Raw genomic sequence first — 26390 nt, 5'->3', positions numbered from 1 at the left:
AATTCTTTAAAGTTGTTTAGCAGAATTTCATTATTTTGCCACCGTTTTTCCAACTGCATAAATTAAATGTTAAATTAAAACTATTTTTTTGTCTTTCTTTTCAAATAAAATGACTATAATATGTGTTTTGAAACGTTAAAAGAGATATTAAAGAGAAAAATAAACTTTTAAGTCTGCTGATATTTGGGCACTTAGTGTCACAGAGATTCTGAATTGAGTTTGAAGCAAGTCATAATTTCTGGGTGTTTCTGTTCCTGCCATAAACACAGCACAGAAAGAGGAAGAGCTTACAAGAAGCAACTCCAGTAACAGTTTCTTACTCAAAACAGCAGCTACGTCAATAAATAAAGGAGGACATAAGCTGCAGAAAATAAATCAATGTATTAATTTGTAATACTGATTATCAGGTGATCTGTAATTTCTTCTGAGATGTTTTAAGTCCATTTTGAAACCACACTGAATAAAGCACAGAATATCCTAGCAAGTGGAGCAGAGCGTCTGAATGTTGTACACCTTTTATAATTATACAAAGTGCCTGATTCAGAAGATTTGCTAATTTGAAGAGATAACAGCTAACTCATAGCTAACTCCTTGCATCATTTGCCCATATGTGCACAGATCTAAACACGCAATACTGTGTTGGTAGAAATTGATTATTCAAGGAAAAGCAAACTATTACCAACAGAAAAGTATATAAGGTCTTGGCAGTTCAGAAAGGTACTAGTGCAGCCCCATTTTGTCTGCGCCTGCAGACACTGTTGTGGTCAACAGTTTAAAATATTCTAGCCTCTGTTGAGAAACATTTGGAGAAACCTCCTTTTTTCACATGATTCTTTACATTAATCATTTCATTTCTGCTATTTTCAGCTACTTCAGATATCTTCTTAAAAAGTGTACATTTATACCATAATTTAATCTAATATTTTTGTGGTAAAACTGATGGTATTATGATACGTGTTATGGCTGGGACAATAGCAGTGTTTAAAAATATGAAGAGATGTTTGAAGGTTTACATTTAAATTTGAGTTTTCTCTGTAGGTTTACCAAAATTATTTTTCACCCCCAGATTTCATCTCAGATGGAAGAAACATTTCTTGAAATATTCCCATCCGTGAAATGCCTGTCACCTGAGGAAACTCAAACACATCTACAGCAAGGACGACCCTGTGACAAAGGATATCAACTAATGGATCCTTCAGAATTCGCTAGTGAAGCCTTTCAGCGTACATATCAGTACTTTAAAAGATACAGAACAAATCAAGTCGATAGCTTCACTTTCTTATCTAAATCCACTGAAGATTCACCAAAGGAATGGCTGGAGTGTCTTTTACAGTTCTGTGACATCAAGAATCCCTCTTGGGGAGAACTGCGGAATTTCACACACTTTCTCAACAGCCAGCTGAAGAAATGCGAAGAGTCCATATTCTGTAGTGATCTTTTAAAAGATGATCTGAAAGGCTTCAAGACCTTTGTGGTTAAATTCATGATCACAATGTCCAAGGATTTCTCCATGCGCTCACTTAAAACATCTGATGACAGTGATGGCACAGAGAAAGATGCAGCAGAAGGCGACACTGTTCTCAAAGAATTTCAGCTGAGGAGACGTTGGGAACAGCAGGCTCATCCATACATCTTGTTCAACGCTGAGAAGGACACTATGACATTTTTAGGATTCCACATTCACAATCTAGATGCTATTGACCCTCAAACTAATACAATAGTGGAAAAGAATATCATTGATAGGACACTGTTCAACCAGTTAAGGGCACAAAGGGTACCGTTTAACATTGACTTTGAAAAGCTGGATCGCATCAATCAACTTGATATTATAAGCAGAGTCCTTGGAGTAAAGAATGTGAAAGACCCAGATGATACCTATCAGCTGACGTTAGATAACGTCATGAAAATGCTTGCTATTCACCTCCGATTTGAGTCTGACATTCCCGTAATAATCATGGGTGAAACAGGATGTGGAAAGACTCGGCTTGTGCAATTCATGTGTGATTTGATGCGATCAGGTAGGAAAATTCAAAACCTGATTGTGGTGCGGGTTCACGGCGGCACAACATCAGAAATTATTTACAAGAAAGTGAGAGATGCCATTGAAATTGCCAAGAAAAATGAAAAGTGTGACCTGGACACTGTGCTGTTTTTTGATGAAGCGAACACAACAGAGGCCGTGAATGCAATCAAGGAGGTGATCTGTGACAAGTCGGTCAGTGGAGAACAAATTGATGCACCTCGCCTTAAGATCATTGCTGCATGCAATCCCTACAGGAAACACACAAAGGAGGCCATAGAGCAACTAGAACGAGCTGGATTGGGATACAGGGTCCGGTGTGAGAACACAGAGGAGAAACTTGGCCAAATACCAATGAGACAGCTGGTCTACAGAGTTCAGCCTCTACCCCCGAGCCTGACACCCCTCGTGTGGGACTTTGGAAAGCTAAATGAGCAAACACAGGAGCTCTACATTACACAGATGGTTAAGACGTTCTTTCGTAAAGAGAAACTTCCCAAGGAACACCAGCTTTTGTTCACAAAGGTGATCTCTGTCTCTCAGAAGCACATGATGGAGTTAAAGGATGAATGCAGGATGGTCAGTCTCAGAGACATAGAACGCTGCATGAAAACTGTCATGTGGTTTTATCATCAAAAAGAGACTTTGTTTCCTGAAATTGATAAAATCAGAGGAGGGAAAGGAACTGTGGATCATCTGGTCCGAGCTCTCATTCTTGCAATAGGAGTCTGTTATTTAGCATCGCTGGAGAACCGAAAGGCGTACCTTAACAGAGTTTCAGAAGCATTCTCTTTGCCCTACACTGACATTTACATAGAGATTGAGAGTTGCAAAAAAGCATTCATTTCGAATGTGGACTGTCCCACTAAAGTGGCAAAGAATGACGCTCTAATGGAAAATGTGTTCATGATGGTTGTGTGCATGAACTTAAGAATTCCTTTGTTCCTGGTTGGAAAACCTGGAAGCTCGAAATCTTTGTCCAAAACAATCGCTGCCCATGCAATGCAGGGTAAGGCCTCTCAAAATGAACTTTTTAAAGGCTACAAGCAAGCACAGCTGGCTTCATTTCAGTGTAGCCCACACTCGTCTCCTGATGGCATCGTCTCAGTATTCCGGCAATGTGCACAGTTTCAGAGAGGCAAAAATCTGCATGAGTATGTCTCTGTTGTAGTCCTTGATGAAATTGGATTAGCAGAGGACTCTCCAAAAATGCCTCTGAAGACATTACATCCACTGCTTGAATATGGGTATTTTGAAGATGAATATTCAAAGGACTCTCCTTCAATGCATCAGAAAGAAGAACATCCTGTTCCTGAACAAAGATGCACTGGTGATGAACATGCAAAAGACTTCAGAAAAGTTGGATTCATTGGAATTTCCAACTGGTCACTGGATCCAGCAAAAATGAACCGTGGCATTTTAGTTCTGCGAACATCTCCTGTATCAAAAGAGCTAGTAAGCACAGCTAAAGACATTTGTTCAAGTGATAATGAAAACATCAACACAGAGATGGAATTTTTAATTCCCATACTGACCGAGTTTTACTTAAGAGTGCTTGACGAACAGACCAGTGAATTCTTCGGACTCAGAGACTTCTACAGTCTTGTCAAGCTGATTGTGTCCTATGCTACAGAGACAAATGGGAGACCATCAGATGAAGATCTAACAAGGGCTGTGCAAAGGAACTTTGAAGGTTTGGATTCTATAGATGTTCTGAACATTTTTTGGGATGTTCTTAGGGAGACAACAAATAAATGTGACACAATCTCCTTGCTGAGAGAAAACCTTGACATGGAAACTTCAGGCTTCGCATCCAGGTACCTTCTACTTCCAACAATCAATCATGCTGCTCTTCAGATTCTGAAATCTCAGAAGATTATTGATGAAAACAATACTGAAGTCATTTTTGGATCAGGATTTCCTCGGGATGAAGAGTACTCTCAGGTTTGCCGCACTGTAAACAGAGTAAAGACCTGCATGGAGACTGGAAGACCAGTTGTCTTACTAAATATTCAGAGCCTTTATGAGAGCCTCTATGATGCTCTGAATCAGTGTTATGTCAAACTAGGGGGGAGTTACTATGTTGACCTTGGGCTTGGATCTCATCGTGTGAAGTGCAGAGTCAAGGATGAATTTCGACTAATTGTCATTGAAGAGAAAAGCACAGTGTATGAACAGTTTCCTACACCACTGCTGAACCGTCTGGAGAAACACTGCTTGGAGATCAGTAATATACTCCCAGAGCATGCCAAACAACTGCAAGTTGAACTGGAAGACTGGCTCAACTCGTTTGTGAAAAACAGTTCCACGGATATTTACCAGTCGCAAGAACATCTCGGCATCTCCAGGAAAAAACATGACATTATAGTCGGATACACCGAAGATATATGTGCATCAGTTCTTCTACAGTGCTGTCCAGAGATTGTAAAACAGGAACTGGATCCTGACAAGAGAGAAGAAACTCTCGAAAAGGCAAAAGAAATGCTTCTTCAGTGTGCAACTCCAGACTCAGTGTTGAGAGCAACAAAGTACATGGAGAATTCTGAGAAATTGCTACAGGTGTATTTTGCAGTGCAACCACATGGCAGCCTGATTGAGATGCTGGAAAAATACAGGCAGACCAACAATAAAGGAATATCCATTGAGGTAGGTACAATTCATGTATAATAAATATTGTTTATAGATCATTAATGCTTTTTAGATCATTTTTAATACATTTGTTTCAATGTTATGCAGGTATCTACATATTCTCGACTGCTTAATAACAGAGATGTGGAACAAATCAATAAGGAACTTGACATTTGTGAGGATCATTCCCGTCTGTTCCTACTTGATGAATTTTACACAGAGCAGTCGTTTTCCCAAACAGTCAGGTAACAATTTTACTAGACTACAGAGCGTGTTCTTCATAATATTTTTATTAAATTTTGGTTATTTAATTTAAATCAGTTTCAAAGACTCTAAATTATGAGACAAAAATCTTATGAGGTGTAACATCATTATACAGATGGGTATATGTTTTATGCTTTATTCTAGCGAATTCCTCTGCACTGATGTAAGAGGACGCAAACTACTGATACTGCAGACTTTCTTTGATGAACCAAAAAAAAGTCAGCGGCTTCTCTTCTGTGTAAGGTAAAAAGAGAACAGTTTAATTAAAAAACACCGCATATCCACCTTATTCTGTCAAGACCACTTTCAAGAGTTAGTTTCTTCCATATTTCAATTAGAATGTCTCGTCAGTTTGTATTAAATGCTTTATGACTGTATCATATTTAAAGTTAATGCAGTCTGAAATAGCTACTGCTGATGACACTGATTAGGAAGTAGCTAAATAGGCTAAACCAGCATTCCAACAGTCTATTTACATTTATTTAACGTAACAGCATAGCTAACCACTAACCAAGCGTTCCCACAGTCTATTTAACGTTATTTACCGCTATTTACAGCATAGCTAACCACTAACCCAACATTCCAACAGTCTATTTAATTTCATTTACAGCTATTTACAGCATAGCTAACAACTTACCCAGCATTTCAACTAGAGATGGGACTGATCCAATACAATATCGGTATCGGGCGATATTGACGTAATTTAACGAATCGGATATCGGGTGACCACGGCCGATCCATATTCCAGTCCACAGCTTGAGCTGGATAATAAACCCGCCGTAACGTTAACACGAAACGCATCACTAATACGGATTCTAGTTCCACAGTTTACCCTGAACCCCCAGCAGCTTCATTCTGAGGCTGAATGAGTAACTTTAGCCGTTTGCCTACAAAAAAGTCAATTGTCTGGAGAGTTTTCACTTTGGAAACGCCGAACAGCAGAACGGTACACATAATATTTGTAAAGTAAGTGTCCGAGGGGTGAACAGATTAACACCAGCAGTCTGTTATCCTAGCTAGCACAGAACAGACAGCTGCTGCGTTCTGGTGTTGTAAAGGTCATAATCCACATATTCTATAAAACCACAGGATCTACAAACACTAACCAGCACAAACACACCCATCTGCTCTATCTAGTTTGATCTACATCTAAAAAAACAGCGATTCTTTTAGTTTGGAAATACTGTTAGCATCGCCAGTTAGCCGTTAGCCATCTCCATTAACGTCTGCAGTCTATTAGCCTAGCTAGCTAAGGGCCGACAGCTGCATTTCGGCGTTGTGAATGTAATAAAACCCAAGTGAACTACAGCCATAATCCACATCAAATATCAAACCACAGATCCTATCCACTGTAACCAGCACTCAGAAATCAATGTGTTATTAAAAAACAGTGATTAATTCAGCTCGGAAATACAGTTAGCGTTGCTGGTTAGCCATTAGCTATTGCAGCTAATTCACTACGCTACCTGTCAAAATAAAAGTTGTATCTCTCCGCCGGCGCGTTGCCGAGTAACGGCGTATACACACAGGACACCTGCAGCAGCGTTAGCTCGTCTTTTGTGGAAAAAAATGGAAAGAAAATCGCTCGGTTACTGCCGTCTGACAGCCAGAACGCTAACCAGCCAGGCTGAGCTAAGCTAAGTTAAGCTAAACTTAACGGCCGCGGTTGCCGCCGTTATCCTTCAGTTGTTCACCAAAGTGTGTTTCAGAACTTTCGAATCGGACAGTTCTTTGTGCCTGACATTCTAAAACTCCACCCTCTTTGACTAGACCTGCCTAACAACAGAGCGATCTATATTCTAATTGGCTCAACAAGAGTACATTATAACATACAGCCGATGGATTGGCAAGCGTGAGAAATACCTTGTGTGGCGTGTGAGTGTGTGAACTCGCTGAAGTTCGTGTGTCACACGCTTAAAGCGTGAGACTTGAGAACACTGATTATAGGTTATAATTAGCTAACCTAGCTTTAATTTATAAGTTATGACTAGCTGAACTAGCTTTAATTTATAAGTTATGACTAGCTAACCTAGCTTTAATTTATAATTTATGACAAGCTAACCTAACTTTAATTTATAGGTTATAACTAGCTAACCTTGCTTTAAGTTAACTAGTTAGCTTACTTAGTTTTAATTTATAAGTTATAACTAGCTAACCAAGCTTTAATTGATAAGTTATAAATAACTAGCCAACTTAGCTTTAATCTATAAGATATGACTAGCTAACCTAGCTTTAATTCATAAGGTGTAACTAGCAAACCTAGCTTTAATTTATGAGTTATGACTAGCTAAGCTAGCTTTAATTTATAGGTTATAACTAGCTTACCTAACTTTAATTTATAGGTTATAACTAGCCAACCTTGCTTTAAGTTAACTAGTTAGCTTACTTAGTTTTAATTATAAGTTATAACTACCTAACCCAGCTTTAATTTATAATGTGTAACTAGCTAACCTAGCTTTAATTTATGAGTTATAACTAGCTAACCTAGCTTTAATTTATGAGTTATAACTAGGTAACCTAGCTTTAATTTATGAGTTATAAATAGGTAACCTAGCTTTAATTTATGAGTTATAACTAGGTAACCTAGCTTTAATTTATGAGTTATAACTAGCTAACCTAGCTTTAATTTATGAGTTATAACTAGGTAACCTAGCTTTAATTTATGAGTTATAACTAGGTAACCTAGCTTTACTTTGTAAGTCATAACTAGCTATCCTATCTTTAATCTATAAGATATTATTAGCTAACCTAGCTTTAATTTATGAGTTATAACTAGCTTACCTAGCTTTAATTTATGAGTCATAAATTGTGTAAAACAGTAAGGCTATTATTTCTGTGTTTTATTGTTGTCTTCAATTAGACCACATTGGGTAATGTTGTTTAATGTTGTTGTTTATTTACCGCTATTTACAGCATAGCTAACCACTAACCAAGCATTCCCACAGTCTATTTAACCTGATTAACAGCTATTTACAGCCTAGCTAACCACTAACCAAGCATTTCCACAGTCTATTCAACCTGATTAACAGCTATTTACAGCATAGCTAACCACCAATCAAGCATTCCCACAGTCTATTTAGCCTTATTAACAGCTATTTACAGCATAGCTAACCACTAACCCAGCATTCCAAGCATCTATTTAACCTGATTAACAGCTATTTTTACAGCATAGCTAACCACTAACCCACGCATAGCCTGCATAAATGCCCTCCACCGGAGTTTGTGTTTGTATGCACACACAACTCTCCCTTGCTTTTCAGCTTAAACCACAATATATATAACAGCAGTGATCATTAGAAACCTGGCCACATAGATTCTTTTCTTTGTCAGAAATGTTCATGTTAATCTAAAGTGTCTAAATGTTTAATGTGTTGTAATCTCAGACACAGCATTTCTCAGCTCAGAAGCTTGATCCATGCAGACGTTCACTTTGATGTTGTTCTTCTTACACGACTGCCACGGATTTCAGGAGGATGTGGATACATTGCTTCATTTGGAGGTTATTATTGCTTTATGTATGGAACTTGTTTTGTGTAACTGTGGCATGGTTGTGGACTTGTGTAAGTGATTAAAATACTCCATCTGTACTATTAGTTGCAATCTATCCAAGTATTATAGACTTTTATGCAGCTTCAGTTTTACTGGATTTTTAGTGTGAGTGCTTTTTGGTAACAAACTAACATTTGATTTTATGCTTGTTAAGCTTTAGACATCATTTAAATCAACAGAACGTGACCCATGCTTTACATATTCAAGATTTAGGTTTCACTCAAAGTTTTATGACATGTAATCTTTATACTGTAACACAAGGTTTCAAATAAAAAAAATAATAGCCTTGTTACTCTTATTACATTTTAGCTCGTTTTTATTACCACTTTTTATTGTTCAATAAAACCTCTATCCAGATAAATATCTCTACCCAGATAGACTGAATTTGATTGTTTTTGGATGAGAAGTATAAACATATATCATTCTGACACCTTATTGGTTTATACGATCTATCCCACCTGCACACGTCACACCCAAACTCCAGCAAGAACATAGCTGACGTATGTATGAAGATGATCTGTGCAGAGACTCAAGAGAACTCCAGACAAACGTCCAACTAAGCTACTTTAATATATTTACATTGTACTAAAATACATTCATTTTCAATGAACATATATGCAGCTGAAACAGGTAACAGCCTAGTGCATCCCAAATGTATCAACATTAACATTTTAATATAATATTATAGTCATTATGTCTTTAGAGAAATGTATTTTGAGAAGAGGGATAGTGCACTATAGGAATCAGCTTGTTGTTTTGAATCCAGCACTTTTACACTTAAGCTTGAGTCGATACTTCAACTTCCTATACTTCTATCTGAGTAATGCATGGAAATACTTTCACACCTTTGGTGTTGACATGCTTTTGATGTGATACAACATCTCCCCGAGTTTTCCCCTCACATGTTCAAGGCCAGTGCTTTTTCTCACACATACTACACATGTTACACAGTACTAGATTTGACTTAGCAATAGATCCATATTCTTAGACTGACCCTTTTTTTTTTTTTTTTTAAATGTAAGTTATTTTAGTTATTTGTCTTAGTTATTTGTCAAATTGTGGCTTCATTCATCTCTATGACTAATGGATAACCTTTTGGGGGGGTTAGATGACTGGAGCTCCCTACATCTGGATGAACTTATCCCAACTCCTGGATTTCCAGGAGATATATACACACTGCAGCGCATGACCATTGCTGAGATTCTGGAGAAAGATTTCTCCTCTCATAAAGGTAATGCCACTATTCACTAGAATTTAGATGTGTAATTGTACTTTTAGTTTTGCACGTGTTCACTATCAGTGTTGTCTGTGGGTGGGATTTACACTGTACATCTCAGTTTGGTAACAGTGCAGTTCTGAGTTTAGTTGTAAACACAGGGTAAATACAGTATATGACTTCCTGTATGGTGGGTAAATTACTTGTTAAGGTACTGTTACAGGCGTGATTATTTCACTGATATAGGAAATCTTACCTTTACTACCTGTTAGCTATAAAGAGAAGATGGTAAGCATTAGCTTAGTTAGCATGATAGCATGTTGTTTACAACAAAACACATTTTTCCTGACTAAGAGGAAAAATCACTTATAGATGAGAATGATTCAGATTAAATTACTGCTGTTGGGCAGACAGAAAACTGAAATTATTTTTTTCTAATGGTGTGTTGTTTCTGCTAGCCTATGGTCAGCTAGCATGGCTATAGATAAACTGAAATATTACACAGCAAATTTTTTTTTTGCTTAAAAGCCACTTTATACTTCTGCATTGAACCTACGCATGAACTATGCATCACGCATTGTGGACAGCAGCAGCTGTGATTTGGTCCACCTAAATATCTCAACACCGTGAAAACCTAAATCATCAAAATAATAGAATGGAATATTCTATTTACTTGATCGCTGAAAAGCAGAGGAAACTGGAAAATAAGGAATTTGAATTTGATTATGTGATTTGTGTGGTGTTTGGACTCTTTGAGTGTAAAGCTGAATCGAGTGAAGATTGGAATCAATGATTCAAAACATTGTTTATTAGGCCATGTGTTGATATCAGGCTATGAGCTGGTGTAAACACAGCCATGGGGAAACTCAGAGATGACACAGAGCTCTCCTCAGACACTGGATTATACTTCAGAGCTGAAAACTGAGAAATAAAGCAGTAAACCAGTCACAAAGTCACAAAAGTTAGCATTTCTTTCTAGGTCTTGTGCATGTTGTGCCACCTTAAAAGTACAGTATTCAATGTGAAATACTGTGCTTTGGGCTTCACAAGTAAATAAATGATTCCTTGAGGCAGATAAAATTCCTGACACAATCAGGTTTAAATAGCTACTAGGTAACTATCCTCACCTGGGATCTGTTAGTTTGTGTGTGTGTGTGTTTGTGAGTTTCTGGACTCCTGACAGGCCCCTGTATGTTTCCTCTAGTGCTTCTACTGGTTTTGTTGGATTGTTAACCAGGAGAAAGCAAAAGCAAGAACTATCAAAGGATCTGCAGGAGAAAATAGCTGAACTTTATAAAACAGGAAACTGATAAAAAGATATTGAGACAATCAGCAGTGATTGACCTGCACGTGACAAGAAGTGGAAAATGAGAGATTCTGTTTAAACCAAGCCATGGTCAGGTAGACCAACAAAATATCTGCCAAGAAAATTATTTGGGATTTTCGGAAAACTTTTTCATCTTAACGGTTTGAAGAGCATATCATTTGAAACTGCACGATTGATTCTAAGAGTTTACTAATTTTCAAGGTTCTAGCTAAAATTCTTTAAAACAGGTTGTGGACAGAGTATAGGGTAAAAAGAAAGGGGAAAAAAGATAAACAAAAAGCAAGAAAAGCAAAAAAACTCAGTGATATAGAAATATTTGCACCTTGTTTTAGAAGGGTACATAGGAAAATAAAATGAGTGACTTTTCTAAATATTTTTTAAATATTTTGCAAACTATAACTGCAACTGTGTTAAAACTTTCTGATATACTATGATGCTTAGTTAATTTATGTAGATAAACGCTTTACCCAATGTTTCATCAGAAAGTAAGTTTATTTCACACTTTTACAGAGGCTCATGATCAAGACAGCTGTGGAAGCACACCTCCTAAGGAACAGGTAGAATGAAGTGATTATAATAGTTATTAGTTATTATAATAGTTATTAGAATAAGTTATAATAATTGTGATATAAATACAATTTATATGATTCATTTAATTATCTATTTATGATACTATAAATAGGAAATATGGATTTTTTATGAATCTTAGATTGGAAATGTATTTGAAATACTGTTTTTGTAACAGGCTGTCCTGGTTGACTTGCTGTTCCTGGTGAAGTCATCGTTGCAGAAGGGCATTTTACTGCTACATGACAAATCAGATAATGCTCAAAGAGCAACGAAGCGTATCGAAATCCTTCACGGATTGCTGCATAACAGATACACTGGTAAGAATGCTTCTGTTGAGTTATTCTGCCCTGTTTCATTGCAAAAGGTGCCTAATGGTGTGTGTGAATTTGTTTTGAGCAGTGTCTGAAATTTTCATACAAGCACTGAAGCGAAGAATCATCAGCCTTCTCCACGACCAAGAAAAAATGGAGGCCAGAGAGAACTGGGTTATTAATCAGACCCTGTCTGATCATTTTGTTGCTGAAGGTGGCTCTTTTAGGTAATTAACCAACCACCTGTTTTCACACCTTTCACACCACCGTCATTTAAATTGCAATAGTGCTTCTAAATGTATCTACACTGATGGGCATGGTGGTCTGGAAATGAGGTGTGTTCAGGTAAATTTCTGGAGTACTCTTCTGACTGATTACAACCTAGACAGATGTCATCAGAAGACATTAATTGCTATCTTGGTAACACATACATGCAGAGTGTACGATAAACAGTAAACAATAAACAACATACTAAATAAGTGCTGCCACTATGGTCATGAGATCGCTGGATCGAATCGAGTCATGTAGCTTGCTATCAGCAGTCAGAGTCCGAGAGAGCATAACTGACCATGCTCTGTCTGGGTGGATAGATGGCACTCTCTCCCCACATCACTCTCCAGATTGGGGGCTTTTTCTATTAATAGGGGGAATTCAGCTGAGTGTGTAGAATAATCAGTATAGCTGGGTAGAAAATGGAATAAAAATAAAACAGAATGCTAAATAAATTTAAACATGTTCCAGTAAATGGGCTGCTGGTGCACCTTCACATTGTGAATGAGCAGGTCAGTTTTCTCTGCCGAGAAGCATTGGACACATGCAGGTAGCTGTGCTGCTAAAATAGAAATCCACCAAAGTCAGAGCACACCTGGCTCTTAAAGGGAATGGTAAGGGGCACGCTAATTGGTTTATTTCATGTTACGCCCAAAACACACCCATAATTAATTAAGAGAATTAGTATGTGTCTTTTATGTTTCGAGCCACACAAGGTGTACTTTTTCCTTCGTTACAATAACAAAGACACACTGACATGCCCTAAATCATGCTGAACAGTTGATACTTAAGGTTTTGTAATTATGGAAATGTTAACTTACAGGAATATTCTGAATGTTTGTCTTTGCAGACACATGCTCTGGGTTCATTTGGAGGACATTGTAGCTTCAGCTCTAGCCCAGATTCTGGCCATTATTGATGGTGACAACAATTTAGATAACCTGATTGATCAGTCTTCTGAAAAGTCTGAACTGTGGTTGAATGTATTCCAAGAAAACGAGTGGAATCTGTTGAAAATCCCAGTTACTAAGTAAGTGCAAGCAATTATCTGAAAGTTTTATTCAAGACACGAAACACTGGATGTCATTTTAATTTTGAGGGCATTAAAAATAAAAACAGCCATCAGTATTGACTCTGCACATATGATTTTAATTCATTGTAATTAAAGATAAATTAAATTTGCAATAGTAAACAATAAAATATTGTTTAATGTTTGATTAGCTACAGAGGCCTTACTCACCACTTAGTGAAGTTACTCAATGAAAAAATGTGTCAAATAGAAAGGGGGCCCAAAATAACATACAACTGTAAAAGTCAATGTTGTATGACCTAGCATATCTGAAAACATTAAATATTTGCGAGTGAAACTTACTCTTAAGAGTCTGGTATGCATTTTCTATTTTTATTTAGGTTTCAGGGCAAGGTATCTGTCCTGTCCACAAGTGGGCAGAAGAATCAGTCAAGAACCTGCTGTTTCCCATTTAGCTGGGTGTTAAAAGAAAGATTTGAGCAGATTTGGTCGAATGTCATCAATTTAAAAGGTACCGTCACATTCTTAAACGTTATCCTCTGCTTACTGTGTGTACTAGATCTTACACTGTAGGCAGTCAAATAAAACCATCTTGTTTTGGTTAAATATACATGGACCATCACTTATTGTTCATCTGCGTTTGCATAAGGTCCACTGACTAAACCAAATAAGGAATATTTGGAGAAATTTGAGGAATACATCATCCTGCCTTGGATCAAAAACATCAAAAAAGACCAAGAGCTCTTCACCTTGTTCTCTGAAGATCTTGTGAACATGTTCATGCCAACTTACCCATCTGACCTGAACAAGGTGAGAGTACATTTAATTCCACAGTTCCAAATCATTGCATTGGTCAGACATTTTAGTATTTAGTAACTGTGCATAAAAAATATAAGTTATCCATAAAACCAGGGTTCATAGTAGAGTAGACAATAGGCTTGGACTGTGACCCAAACTTAACACCGGTTCTATGTTATCCCTATGTTGCCTAAATCAATCCCTGCTGTGTTGTATACTCAAATTCCACATGAATTTAAATAGGACTGTCTCTTTTGACTGACACCCACATTGTTCCACTGTCATAGGAGCCCAAATTTTATCAAACAGACAATTCAAAGACAGCCAAGCATAATACTGTGTTTCACACATGCCCCTAATTGAGCAAAGCTGCGTATTAAAAGTGGAGCAAATGCAGCTGAGGAGAGGAAAGTGCATTTTTTTAAATAAAAAACATATTTGGTAAATATGGTTTAACTGAGCTGTTTTCTTTTACTGAATGTCTGTGGTAATTATTGTAACCATTTTTAGTATTAGATAAACTGTAGTGGCTTGCAAAATTCATACCCCTTGAACTTTTTCAAATTACAACCACAAACTGATAAGTGATAAACCAACACAAAGTAGCACAAAATTTGGGAACTGGAACGAAAATGATTCATGGTTTTTGCCATATGAGAACTGAAAAGATGCAGCTGTGTTAATTTGGATAATGCACTAAATTAGACACAATCCACAGTGCAGTGTAAAATGTCAGTAGACTGTGGATAATTATTTCCTGTTTGAGAAAATTTTCTCCTATAGTGTATTTAAAGATGTGTATGTGTGCTTGTCTTGCAGTCTTTTTCAGAGACAATCCTCAGACTCACATCACGTCTCTATCATGATTTAACTGGAGATGAGCCTGAAAACGTCTCTCTGCCCTGGCTGTATGTCACTAATGAATACATGCATGAGAACCATCAGCTTTTCTACAACCTCTTCCTCCAAGAGAACAAATTGGTGGCTGCAGGAGAAGCAACCGAGGTAGAACATTTTCACCCCTGTGATTCTAAAATTACATGTTACCAAAATAATTATCGTAATAGTAACACTGACAATACAGTCATGTTAAATTTTGTACATCCCATGAAAACTCTGTTTGAACATAATTATTTATATGAGCTTTTTTAAAACAGATGTAGTGCTAATATATCTAAATAAATAAAATTGATGAAATGGCATTGGAGGATAATCTTATTTAAACCTTAGATATCCATTTGTTGTGATGTATAAAAGATTCCTCTTTCATTTTTCAAGGCACTCAGACAGACACTTCAGGACCTTCAACCAAAGGAGAATTCACTGAAAGACTTTTCCAGTTGCCAGGCATGGTTACACAGAGTAAAGTCACTGGCCATGACTGTGGACCTGATCATTTCAGAGGATTCTTTGGTGACATGGCATTCTGAAAATGCAGCAGAGTTAATCGCAGAAATCAGGTATGCTCTAAAATATAAACAAGTAATTTACTACAGGGTTTTTATGTCACGGAAAAAGACAATAAACATATTGCTGCTGTCCAATGAAAACATTTTAATCAAATTTTATTTTTATTTTAACACATACACTGTCCCGTACATTGTGCCAAAATTTCTTAATGAATGGACCAAAAAAATGTAAAAAAAAAAAAAATGTCCTAAAAAAAACTCTTCTTACATTGACTTCCATTGAAATTTTATTTTTATTATTATTATTTTTTTTTTTTCTCTCTCTTTGTTCTGTAAAGTTGCTGTTTTGGAGATACTTATTTTTCATTGGACAGCGATGTAATGTTCACTCTCCTTAAAAATGTTAATACCCAATATAGGCTTATTTTGACTACATTTAAAACTGCTGTATTAATGCATGAAATGTTTAGAGGAAACCAGGTCTCGAACTAAAACGCCTTGCTTTTTGCTCTATTTGAGGAAGATTTGTTTAATCTGCATATCTCTGATACAAACAAAAAAATAATGTACTATTTAAAATAAAAATTACATTACATTACGATGCAATGACAGCATGGTTAAATGTAACAAACTTAAGATTTCACTAACAGTCTCCATCTAACACCATCTAATTATGACAAAAATATACATTTACCGTATGAAATGGTGACAGTCTAACAGTGGCAGCAACTCTGACAGCTTGGTGGAAATTTCACAAGATAACAAATTCTGTAATCGCACCAACCACACATTCCCCCATATGGAAAAACCCAGACTTCATCATCAATAAAAAAACATTAAACTACTCACCTTGGATTGAGAAAGGCATAACACACCTCAAGCACATCTATCACAATAACACCTTAATGTCACTACCACAACTAACCCAGAAATACGACATCGGGAGAACTCAATTCTGACAGTACCACCAGATACGATCACTTATAAATTCAAAAATCAATCAAAGTACATTAGACCTACCTCCTCCAATCTCTGAGTTTATAAACATTAATACTACTAAAAAAACATTATCTAAAATATATAAAATATTATCTCAATTAAATCTCACTATTACCCTGCCCATCAAACAATGGGAAGAAGACCTGTTACTAACTCCTGATGCTGACTTCAAGCTGAGTTCAAGTATGCAACAATAATCACCACATGATTAGAAGCACAAACTTACAACTCATTCAGTATAAGACCACCCATAGAGTCCACTATACCACTCACAAAATGGGATTCACAAGCTCACCTATCTGTACAAACTGCACTCAAAACACAAGTGATAATTACATTCATGCTTTATGGCTCTGCACACCCGTCAACCAATTCTGGAAAGAAGTCATCATGCTCCTATCCCATGCCCTAACCATTCATATCCACCCATCACCATCACTCTGCCTATTAGGAGACACATCAACTACCAACACAACTACCGAAAACAATAAAATCCTCCTGGTGTCGCTAATCATCGCCAAGAAAGTTATCCTCATTAACTGGAAAACCAAACATAATATCAACATCAACCACTGGAAAAATCTGCTAACAGACTATCTCTCCCTAGAAACACTCTCACAACCAATCAGAACCACCGAATCAGACTCAGCCTGGACACCGCTAATTCAAATACTACAGTAAAAAAGATCAGCAATAGCTAACAAAGAGCCCCGCTATACACATTCACCCACATATACATACATGCACAAACACACACATACAAATTAAATGAATGGACCAAAAATCAGACAAAATCAGCACACACATTCATGTCTCTGTTTAGTCATCAAAACATACAAATAGATAGATATACTTATCTTTTTTTTGTCTTTCTTTTCCTTTCTTTCTTTTTATTTTTATTATTATTATTTTTTTATTATTATTTATTTACTTTTTTTCTTCCCACCTCTATCAGTCTTACTTTCAGATCTTTTTTTCCTTTTTTTCTCCTGTTATCTCATCTTCCCCCAGTTATCCCCTTTTCTTCATCCCCCAGCACCCTCCCCCAAATCCCTGTAATTGTAATCCTCCTTAACTATGAAAAAAAAAACAGAAACTAGTAGCTGTTGTAATGTGTACATAATCAAATAAATAAACAATAAAGGACTAATAGTCCTCCGAAGAGGGGGGGTGGTGGCGGGCCAAAAAAAAAATTAAATGGTGACCAAGGAGTGTCTGCAGCCTGCCCTAGATTCATACAAACATTTAGAGATAATTCTCTAGAGAATCCAGAAAGAAATGTTTTACACTATGTCAGTTTATGTTTCCCACTGTCCCCTACTTTGATGCACTGTGTATATTTGCTTCACAGCAAATTATAGCCATGGCTCACAGGTCTTCAATCTTATCCAGAAATGGCCAGAATGGCCAGAGCACTTTCTGGCCATATGCCATCTTACATCACACAAATGCTTATTAAAAATAACACAACCTACCAGACTCACTTCAGTGACTGGATCACCCATCAGGTGCCGAGAGTTTTTACTGAACTGGAAAAATCTGATTTTAGCTACAGTGCATCACCGCTCGCTAGTGTCACTCAATCATTTTAAACTCTTAGTCTGTAATCTAGTTTTTTTAAACCAAATGATCTTTGGTTTGTTTTTAGTAGTTTTTTTATTTATTTTTTTTTATTTAATTTTTTTAAATGTTTTTAATTTTGGTTTGTTTTAGCTGTTTTTTCATATTTTTTTATTGTTTCTTTCTTTTCTTTTATTGTTTTTAGTTAGTTTATTTATATTTTACTCTTTTATGTATCTATTATTATCTGTAGTTGCATTTTATTAGTTTTATTACCTTTTATTACCTTACCATTTTTTGCATATGATTTTATGATTCCTACTCTTATTTTTCTTTTTTTACCATATTTGTTTATATCTTTTTTATTATGTCTTATTAAAATGCAGTTTTTTATTATTATTTATTTATTTTATTTAAAAATAAATTGTCAAACTCTTACCTATGTAATTGCTCGGCTACATTGTAAATGAGGTTAATTGATTGATTGATTGATTGATTGATTGATTGAGAATAGGCACAGGTTTTTATTCCAACCAAGCAGAAACACACCTGATTCTTCATTTACATTAATGAATTGGTCACGCACCTGAAGATTTCTAAAAGTCTGGTATCCTCAGATTTATGTCCAACTCTAAGGCCAACATTTTCAAACGGTTTTGGTAGTACACCGTTTGTTAGATTGAGTTTAATACAAAAACATATATTTCCAGACATTTCTGGCAGAGTACATGGATCATCTACCTTCTTATGGATCATCTCCTTCAGAATGAGTCAGAAATGGAAAAAAAACTGCTGACCATTCTTGTAAGAAACCTAATATTCACATGGAAGGTAAAACAGATTTATTTGTTTTAAAGCACAATACATTATGACAAAGAAAAGATTGTTTTTCATGTAATAACATGGTGTTTGTGTTTATAGAAACTCAACACAGAGGAAGGAAAGCAGATGGAGTACGTGGTGGAACAGGTGACAGGAGGACTCAATAAATGTAACAGAAATGCCTGCAATGTGTTCAAGTGAGTCAGAAGTTCCTAGTTTTTATTATTGTGTATTTTATTTAGGGTGGCACTCAGGGTTCAGTGTGCAGGGTTAGAGATACACACATTGAAATCCATTAAAGAGAAGACAGTTGGGATTATGTTATAATACTGGACTTCTGCAATGAACAAAACATACAGAGTGATATCCATGTTAAAGTAGCATAACGCCAAGTACACTTTTAAATCAGTCATTTTACGTTTAAATAATTTTTTTTCTCATGAATTTTAAAGCGTCCCATAAAAATTCCTTCTGTTGTAATTCAGTAAGACTCATTTTATCTGCCACCTGTGGGAAAATGACACATTTATTTTAATACAAGTTTATTATTTGAAAAACTTTCCTGATTTATGTCCCACGGTACTGTCTATATAACAAAGTGGAGAAAAAAACTAAGATCATTTTAAAGATATGCACTGTATCAGAAAAGTGAAAAACTCTACTTCTTCCCAGCTGCAATTATGATTCCTATATCAGAATTTTGTTTTACAGCTGTTGCATGATTTAAGTTAGTGATAATTAAATTTTATTTTAACTTTCAACTGTGTTGTTTCAGATAGAGTACACAGATTTTTGGGTTTTGTTTTCAGGGTTGTATGCCTGTACTGTGATAAGGATTTCACAGAGGATGACACAGCGAAACTAAACTGTGGACACATGTTCCATATGTCCTGTTTAAAGGACAACAATGACACTCAATGCAGGAAATGCAAAAAGGAAATTAATCAAAACTACAAACCATGTGGAGCTGTTGATAAGTATGAAAACTTTACAGTCGTTTCCCTTTTTGCACCATTCATAGTTTATACACCTTTTAAATGGTCAAATTTAAGTTTTTTTCAAGCACTTTCAAATGTCTGTTTTTTTAGCTTTTCCCTATTCACCATTATATACACGCCTTAACCAGCTACACATTCCTATACACCATTATATACACTCATTAACCAACTACACATTTCTATTCACCGTTTATATATGCTCTCTTACCAGCTATACATTTTTATATACCATTATATACACTCCTTAACCAGCTATACACTCCTTTGTACCATTATATACATTTCTTCACCAACTATACATTTCTATACATCGTTTATATACACTCCTTAACCAGCTATACATTCCTATACCATTATATACACTCATTTACCAACTACACATTCCTATTCACGGTTTATATACAGTCCTTTACCAGCTATACACTCCTATATACCATTACATACACTCCTTAACCAGCTATACATTCCTTTACACCATTATATACACTCCTTAACAGCTTTACATTCCTATACCATTATATACATTCCTTCACCAACTATACATTCCTATTAACAGTTTATATACACTCCTTAAGCAACTATACATTACTATACACTGTTTATGCACTCCTTAACCAGCTATACATTCCTATACACCATTACATACACTCATTAACCAACTACACATTTTATTCACTGTTTATATACGCTCCTTTACCAGCTATACATTTTTATATACCATTATATACACTCCTTAACCAGCTATACATTACTATACCATTATATACATTCCTTCACCAACTATACATTCCTATTAACAGTTTATATACACTCCTTAAGCAACTATACATTACTATACACTGTTTATGCACTCCTTAACCAGCTATACATTCCTATACACCATTACATACACTCATTAACCAACTACACATTTTATTCACTGTTTATATACGCTCCTTAACCAGCTATACATTACTATACCATTATATACATTCCTTCACCAACTATACATTCCTATTAACAGTTTATATACACACTCCTTAACCAACTATACATTTCAATACATCTTTTATATATACTCCTTAACCAGCTATACATTCCTATACCATTATATACACTCATTAACCAACTACACATTTCTATTCACCGTTTATATACACTCCTTTACCAGCTATACAATCCTATATACCATTATATACACTCCTTAACCAGCTATACATTCCTATACCATTATATACACTCATTAACCAACTGCACATTTCTATTCACCTTTTATATACACTCCTTTACCAGCTATACAATCCTATACACCATTATATACACTCCTTAACAGCTATATATTCTTATACACCATTATATACACTTCTTAACAAGCTATACATTCCTATACACCATAGCATTGCATCAACTTATTAGCCTAATTGCAGCATTATTTTATTTATGACTATTAAACAATTTCGTAATTTAGAGGATCCAGTGATGATCAGGTGGAAAATGTACACAGAATAAAATGTATAGGATTCGGAACTTATTTATTTACCACAGAATGTAATAGAGGTGAGTTTTCGAAAAAGCTGATTCATTCATGGAAATTCAGCTTAGACACGGAACACCAAATATGGGCATATGAGGAATACAGAATGATGCACAACAGTGCATCAGGAACCACTGCTGTTATTCCTGCCCTAAGCCGCATTTAGTTGGCGGATTTTCCAAAATTATCACACACTCAGAGCGGCTTTTATTTTGAGGCTCTGGAACTAATTTTATTTCTCTGTCTAATAAGTAAATTATTTAGTCAAATAGCTGTTAGTTTTGAAAGGCATACAGTTAAGATTTCAAACATTTTCAAGCACTTTTTACAAAATTCCTAAAATTAAAATTATTATATGACCATGTTCTTTTTCTTTTACTAATAAATAAATGTTTTTGTTTCTTCCTCTAGAGAAACCTTCCTGAAGGTGAACAGATTTAGGAGGAAATGTAACTCGTTTTTTGTGGAATTCATGTGGAACTTTGTCAGCAGCAAAGACCAACTGACTGACAAGGTAGTGAACGTGCTCATGGACTTTGTGAAAGGTGTCCCATCAGCTGAAGGTAATTAACATAATTTAATGAAATTTAAAACATAATTTTATATATTATTAATCACAGAATTTGGTTATCAATTCAAGTTTAGTTTATTGACACCGCTAATATAAATATAAATTGATCTATCCAATCTAACACTGATTCTTTCATTTACATTTAAATACACATTATTAAAAGCTTAAATCTGGTAGGCCACATGGTTTACACATAAATGCACTTAGGTTTGAAGAGACATGTCATCTGCTGGTGTTGATCCACTGTGTTATATCAAGTCCAAAGTCAGAGCAGGGTTTTCCCACAAATTCTTACAGCACTTTACACCTCATGCTTCCCTCTGCTGATAACTTTTATGAAGATGTGAATTTCATGTTCGTTCCAGTAGACCTTGGCGCACTGCTCACACTGCCAAAATATTCACATTTTCAGAGACATTGGTTTTTGGGTTTCTATTAGCTGGTAACCATAATTATCACTCTTAAAATAGATCACTCTGTCTGTAATACATCTATATAATATCTGAGTTTCACATTTTGAACAGATTTTACTATATATGTTTGAGTAAAATGAACATTGTGGTTTTATTCTATGAACTACTGATGATATTTCTTCCAAATTCCAAATAAAAATATTGTCAATTAGAGCATTTATTTTTTTGCAGAAAATGAGAAGTGGTCAAAATAATGAAAAAGATGCAGTGCTTTCTAAAAAATGCAAAGAATTCTTTCTCTCATTAACTCCGTCTGTCTCTCTTTCTCTCTCTCTCTCTAAGATATTATAATATAGCACAAAACTATCTAGTCTGCCGGACCTAAATCACACTACACTTTTATTACTGTCCCCTTACAATAAGACTGGGAAATTCCAGCATTCAAAAAAATTAATCATGATTTGAATTCATTTTTAAGTGACTGACACCACTAATATAATTAAAACATTTTTATAGTTTAATCAGTTAAAGTAATGTAATGTTTTTGTTCTTAATAAAGCTCCACAATCAGGCTCGTTGTTTGTTCCAACAAGATCCAAAAGTTGGAGCTTCTCATGATGACAGTAGGAGAAAACCCTGTTTTCATGCATTTAATAAAAGTGCTTTAGCCCTGTGACAACATTCCATCTCTAAAAACTAACCATGATTATAATGAAGTTCCATTGTTTTTATGAAGTAGATAAAGATGAGGCTCTACAGAATGCTTAGCCTCTTTATTTTTTCCACCAACCGTACCGAAAATGTACCGAACCATGAGATTTATACCGAGGTGTAAACCGAATCATGAATTTATTGACACATATATCGCAAACCCCTACCTACCACCCAAATATTAATAGCTGTTCTGTGGTGGTCTTTCTTGTGGGGTCCTGAGTATTGATGAACATGGTGAAAGGAGGATGATAATAAAATACATAGAGAAACAGATACAGAACTACAGTCTGTATTTATTATACAACTACAGATTGACTTATATGAACAGTGGAGTTTAAATATGGACAGTGTGTAAAAACAAGGTGGTCATAATGTTATTTTGAATAGGTAAAAGAATAATTGTTATCCTTTTAAAATCTGATCATAAAAACTAATTAAAATTGATAATAAAAACTAATCTTATTACCATTTAAACCTGCATGTCCACAGGTACAGCCGAGCACTCTTCACTTCAGAACATTATAAAACCAGACCCCATCCTACAGTCCTACGTGCTGAAGATTCTACTGAAATGCGGGTACTGATCTCATTTACTTTACGTTTTTAAAGTGGACAGAAGTAACATTACCTGTGGAAACTACGCCTGGTATCACCACTGATTTACAGGATCGATTCAATTCCAGTTCACAAGGTTCCAATATGATTTGATTTCCAATATTTGATCCGATTAGATTTTCAGAGAACTAACGTTGTAATTGTACAAGGAAAATTTCCCAACCATTATTAAAATATTGTGAAAAACATAAAGAATTATCCAAACACAGTAACATTAATGTTTTTATTTTTAGTTAACTTGTGATTCTCACACACTTCCACACAATTTCAATGTCAGACAAGATCTTGAAAATACTTGGAATTTATTATAAAAAAATGTTTGTTTTAATTTTCTTTTTTTCTTAATATAAAAAATGTTAGCTCATGGCACTTCTAGAACTTTTACTATGCCTTTCTGAAAGGCAACATCTTCCATTTAATAACAATAACCTAAAAGAAGTGTTCTTTGTTACATTTTTCTCATTGCAGTTTTAACGCTTATTATCTGAATTTTATTCTTTGGCTAGAATGGGAGAAACTGCCCCTCAGTTACAGAGATTCATTGAAGAAGTTGTGAAATCTAATGAGAGAAATTCTGATGAACTGTACTTCATGGTGGTGCGCAGCATTGAGGTTTGCTGCTAATTTTGCCTCTTGCCTTCAGTTTTAAATAACTAATTCTCTTTTACTGTAGGACCCAGATTTAACAATTTAAATATGATTATCCTTTTTTCTGCAGGATCATATTCATTCCTCAAGCCAAGGATCAAGTCTCATCAAAAAGGCTAAAGAATGTCTTGATTCCTGTCTGTTAGTGAAGTCTGATGAGGCCATAATTTCGCATGACCTTTACACACTGGCAAAATTAAGATTTGCCATCTCAGTCGCTGCTGACACCATCACAACTGCACTTTCTGAAGGTAATTATAATATTATATTAGTTGTTGTAATGTTGGAAACCTTAGACATTTTAATAATGTAGTAATTTATTTTGTATTGCAACCAGCTGATTCTGAAGACAATGAATATCTTCTGCAAAGAGTGGAAAAGCTCATATTGAACAATGGAAATCCATGGATTCAGGTATTCCTGTTACGGAACTTGTGCAACTTGAATGGATTCAGCTTTATACATCAACTTGGGAGGAGTGAAATGTTTCAGTGGACAATACCAAGTGAAGTCTTGGAAGAACAGGTACAATCATTATAAAATATTACAAAGCATTAGAAAGAAACAGTCATTACCGAACTGTAAAAATTGAAAAGAGAGCACTTCAGTTTCTGAATCAGTTTTTCTGATTTTACTATTTATTGGTTCATGTTTGAGTAAAATGAACATTTTATGAACGTTTTATTCTATAAACTACGGAAAACATTTTCCCACATTCTCCACAAGTCTTACACACTGCTTTTGGATAATTTAATGCCACTCCTGGTCCAAAAGTTTAAGCAATTCAGCTTGGTTTGATGGCTTGTGATCATCCATTTTCAATTTGGTAAAATAAAAGAAACTCATCCTTTTTAAGTGGTCTCTTATTTTTTTCCAGAGCTGTATATATATGAAAATGTTACTGTAACACTTTTAGTAATGCTGCAATAATGTATACATATACAAACCTATATATATATATATATATATATATATATATATATATATATATATATATATATATATATATATATATATATAAGTAAATTAAACAAAAGTAAATTAAAAGTAAATTAAACAAATTAATTCCATCAACATATATATATATGTTGATGGAATTAATTTGTTTAATTTACTTTTATTATTAAATTAGTTTTTTTTAATCTATTATCTTTATATATAGAAATGTGCAGCTCAGTACATAGAGGTTTGCTTCTGTTAGAAACCTGTAAAGAACTTTAAAAACAACAGTTATTTACATATTTTACATGTTTACTTATATTTAAATGAAATACTAGGATGTTATGTTTACAGCTATGTTTAATATAAAAGCTGCATATAAGTTTGAAGGGGGCTGTTTACTATTCTTACAAAAAAAATCAATGTAAAGCAAAGAACCTGAAGTTGTTAGGTAAGAACTTGAAATCGAGAATGGCTCGTATATTTGAAGTTTTTTTTGTTTTTTTACAATATTGACAGACCCAATGAATATGTAGTTATATATAATTTAAAATCTGTCCTGTTCCGTGGATGTGATTAAGAATGGTAAAAATGGAAAATGAGCCATGAACAGCACAAACCCTACACTTGTTTGGTTGGTCAGGGTGAGGGGGTTTTACATTGACCTTTCTGAACGTATCCCACCAGGGCAAGCCAGCTGAGCAAGTGGATCATTTCCTCGTCTATGGAGAGATGTATGAGAAGATTACCTGTGAAGCTGTCAAAGCACTGGACGACCCATCATATGACGTTACCATGGTATTAAGTGCATTTTATTCAAATAGACTTTTAGCATTTTCTTCATTTATTAGCAAGAAGGAAGGGTCAGATTGCAATTCTATTAGGATACCAGGAACAATGTTACTGTTAAGGGTTGGCCACTGGTTGCAGGGCCTGATTAACATAATTTGGGATGTCAACATGCCTATAGTAAAGACCACAGTTGATCTGGTTTGTACAAAATTGCACCCCACATGATCACACTAGGCCTTCTAGACGCATGACAAAAAACCATTGGCAGTTCTAGGAAAAAAAGCACGGTTCTTCAATAAAGATGACCCACTGCCATTGTGCTTTTGAGTTGGTGAAAACAACGGATGCATCCATGTGTAAAGGCACCGTGGTCAGCACCAAGATTAACGTTTTGTTGTCACCTGTGCAAAAGGA

General features: G+C 35.3%; 1 protein-coding gene across 1 annotated transcript in view; it reads left to right on the top strand.

Annotated features, from left to right (window-relative positions):
* The window catches only part of LOC103030075 (E3 ubiquitin-protein ligase rnf213-alpha), a 63507-nt gene that overhangs the window by 20814 nt on the left and 16303 nt on the right, over positions 1–26390 (top strand). The window contains exons 12-33 of the mRNA XM_049485938.1: positions 1067–4666; positions 4757–4893; positions 5057–5155; positions 8296–8411; positions 9570–9692; positions 11515–11561; positions 11750–11891; positions 11974–12112; positions 13006–13185; positions 13566–13696; positions 13835–13995; positions 14803–14988; positions 15262–15443; positions 18662–18782; positions 18873–18970; positions 19583–19750; positions 21696–21847; positions 23472–23559; positions 24104–24209; positions 24316–24496; positions 24583–24770; positions 25872–25982. Of these exons, the coding sequence (XP_049341895.1) occupies positions 1067–4666; positions 4757–4893; positions 5057–5155; positions 8296–8411; positions 9570–9692; positions 11515–11561; positions 11750–11891; positions 11974–12112; positions 13006–13185; positions 13566–13696; positions 13835–13995; positions 14803–14988; positions 15262–15443; positions 18662–18782; positions 18873–18970; positions 19583–19750; positions 21696–21847; positions 23472–23559; positions 24104–24209; positions 24316–24496; positions 24583–24770; positions 25872–25982 (6456 nt within the window). The remainder of the gene's footprint in view (positions 1–1066; positions 4667–4756; positions 4894–5056; positions 5156–8295; positions 8412–9569; positions 9693–11514; positions 11562–11749; positions 11892–11973; positions 12113–13005; positions 13186–13565; positions 13697–13834; positions 13996–14802; positions 14989–15261; positions 15444–18661; positions 18783–18872; positions 18971–19582; positions 19751–21695; positions 21848–23471; positions 23560–24103; positions 24210–24315; positions 24497–24582; positions 24771–25871; positions 25983–26390) is intronic.

The sequence above is a fragment of the Astyanax mexicanus genome, chromosome 12, assembly GCF_023375975.1.
Source record: "Astyanax mexicanus isolate ESR-SI-001 chromosome 12, AstMex3_surface, whole genome shotgun sequence".
Lineage (NCBI taxonomy): Eukaryota > Metazoa > Chordata > Actinopteri > Characiformes > Acestrorhamphidae > Astyanax > Astyanax mexicanus.
This window is presented reverse-complemented; position numbering and strand designations above follow the sequence as displayed.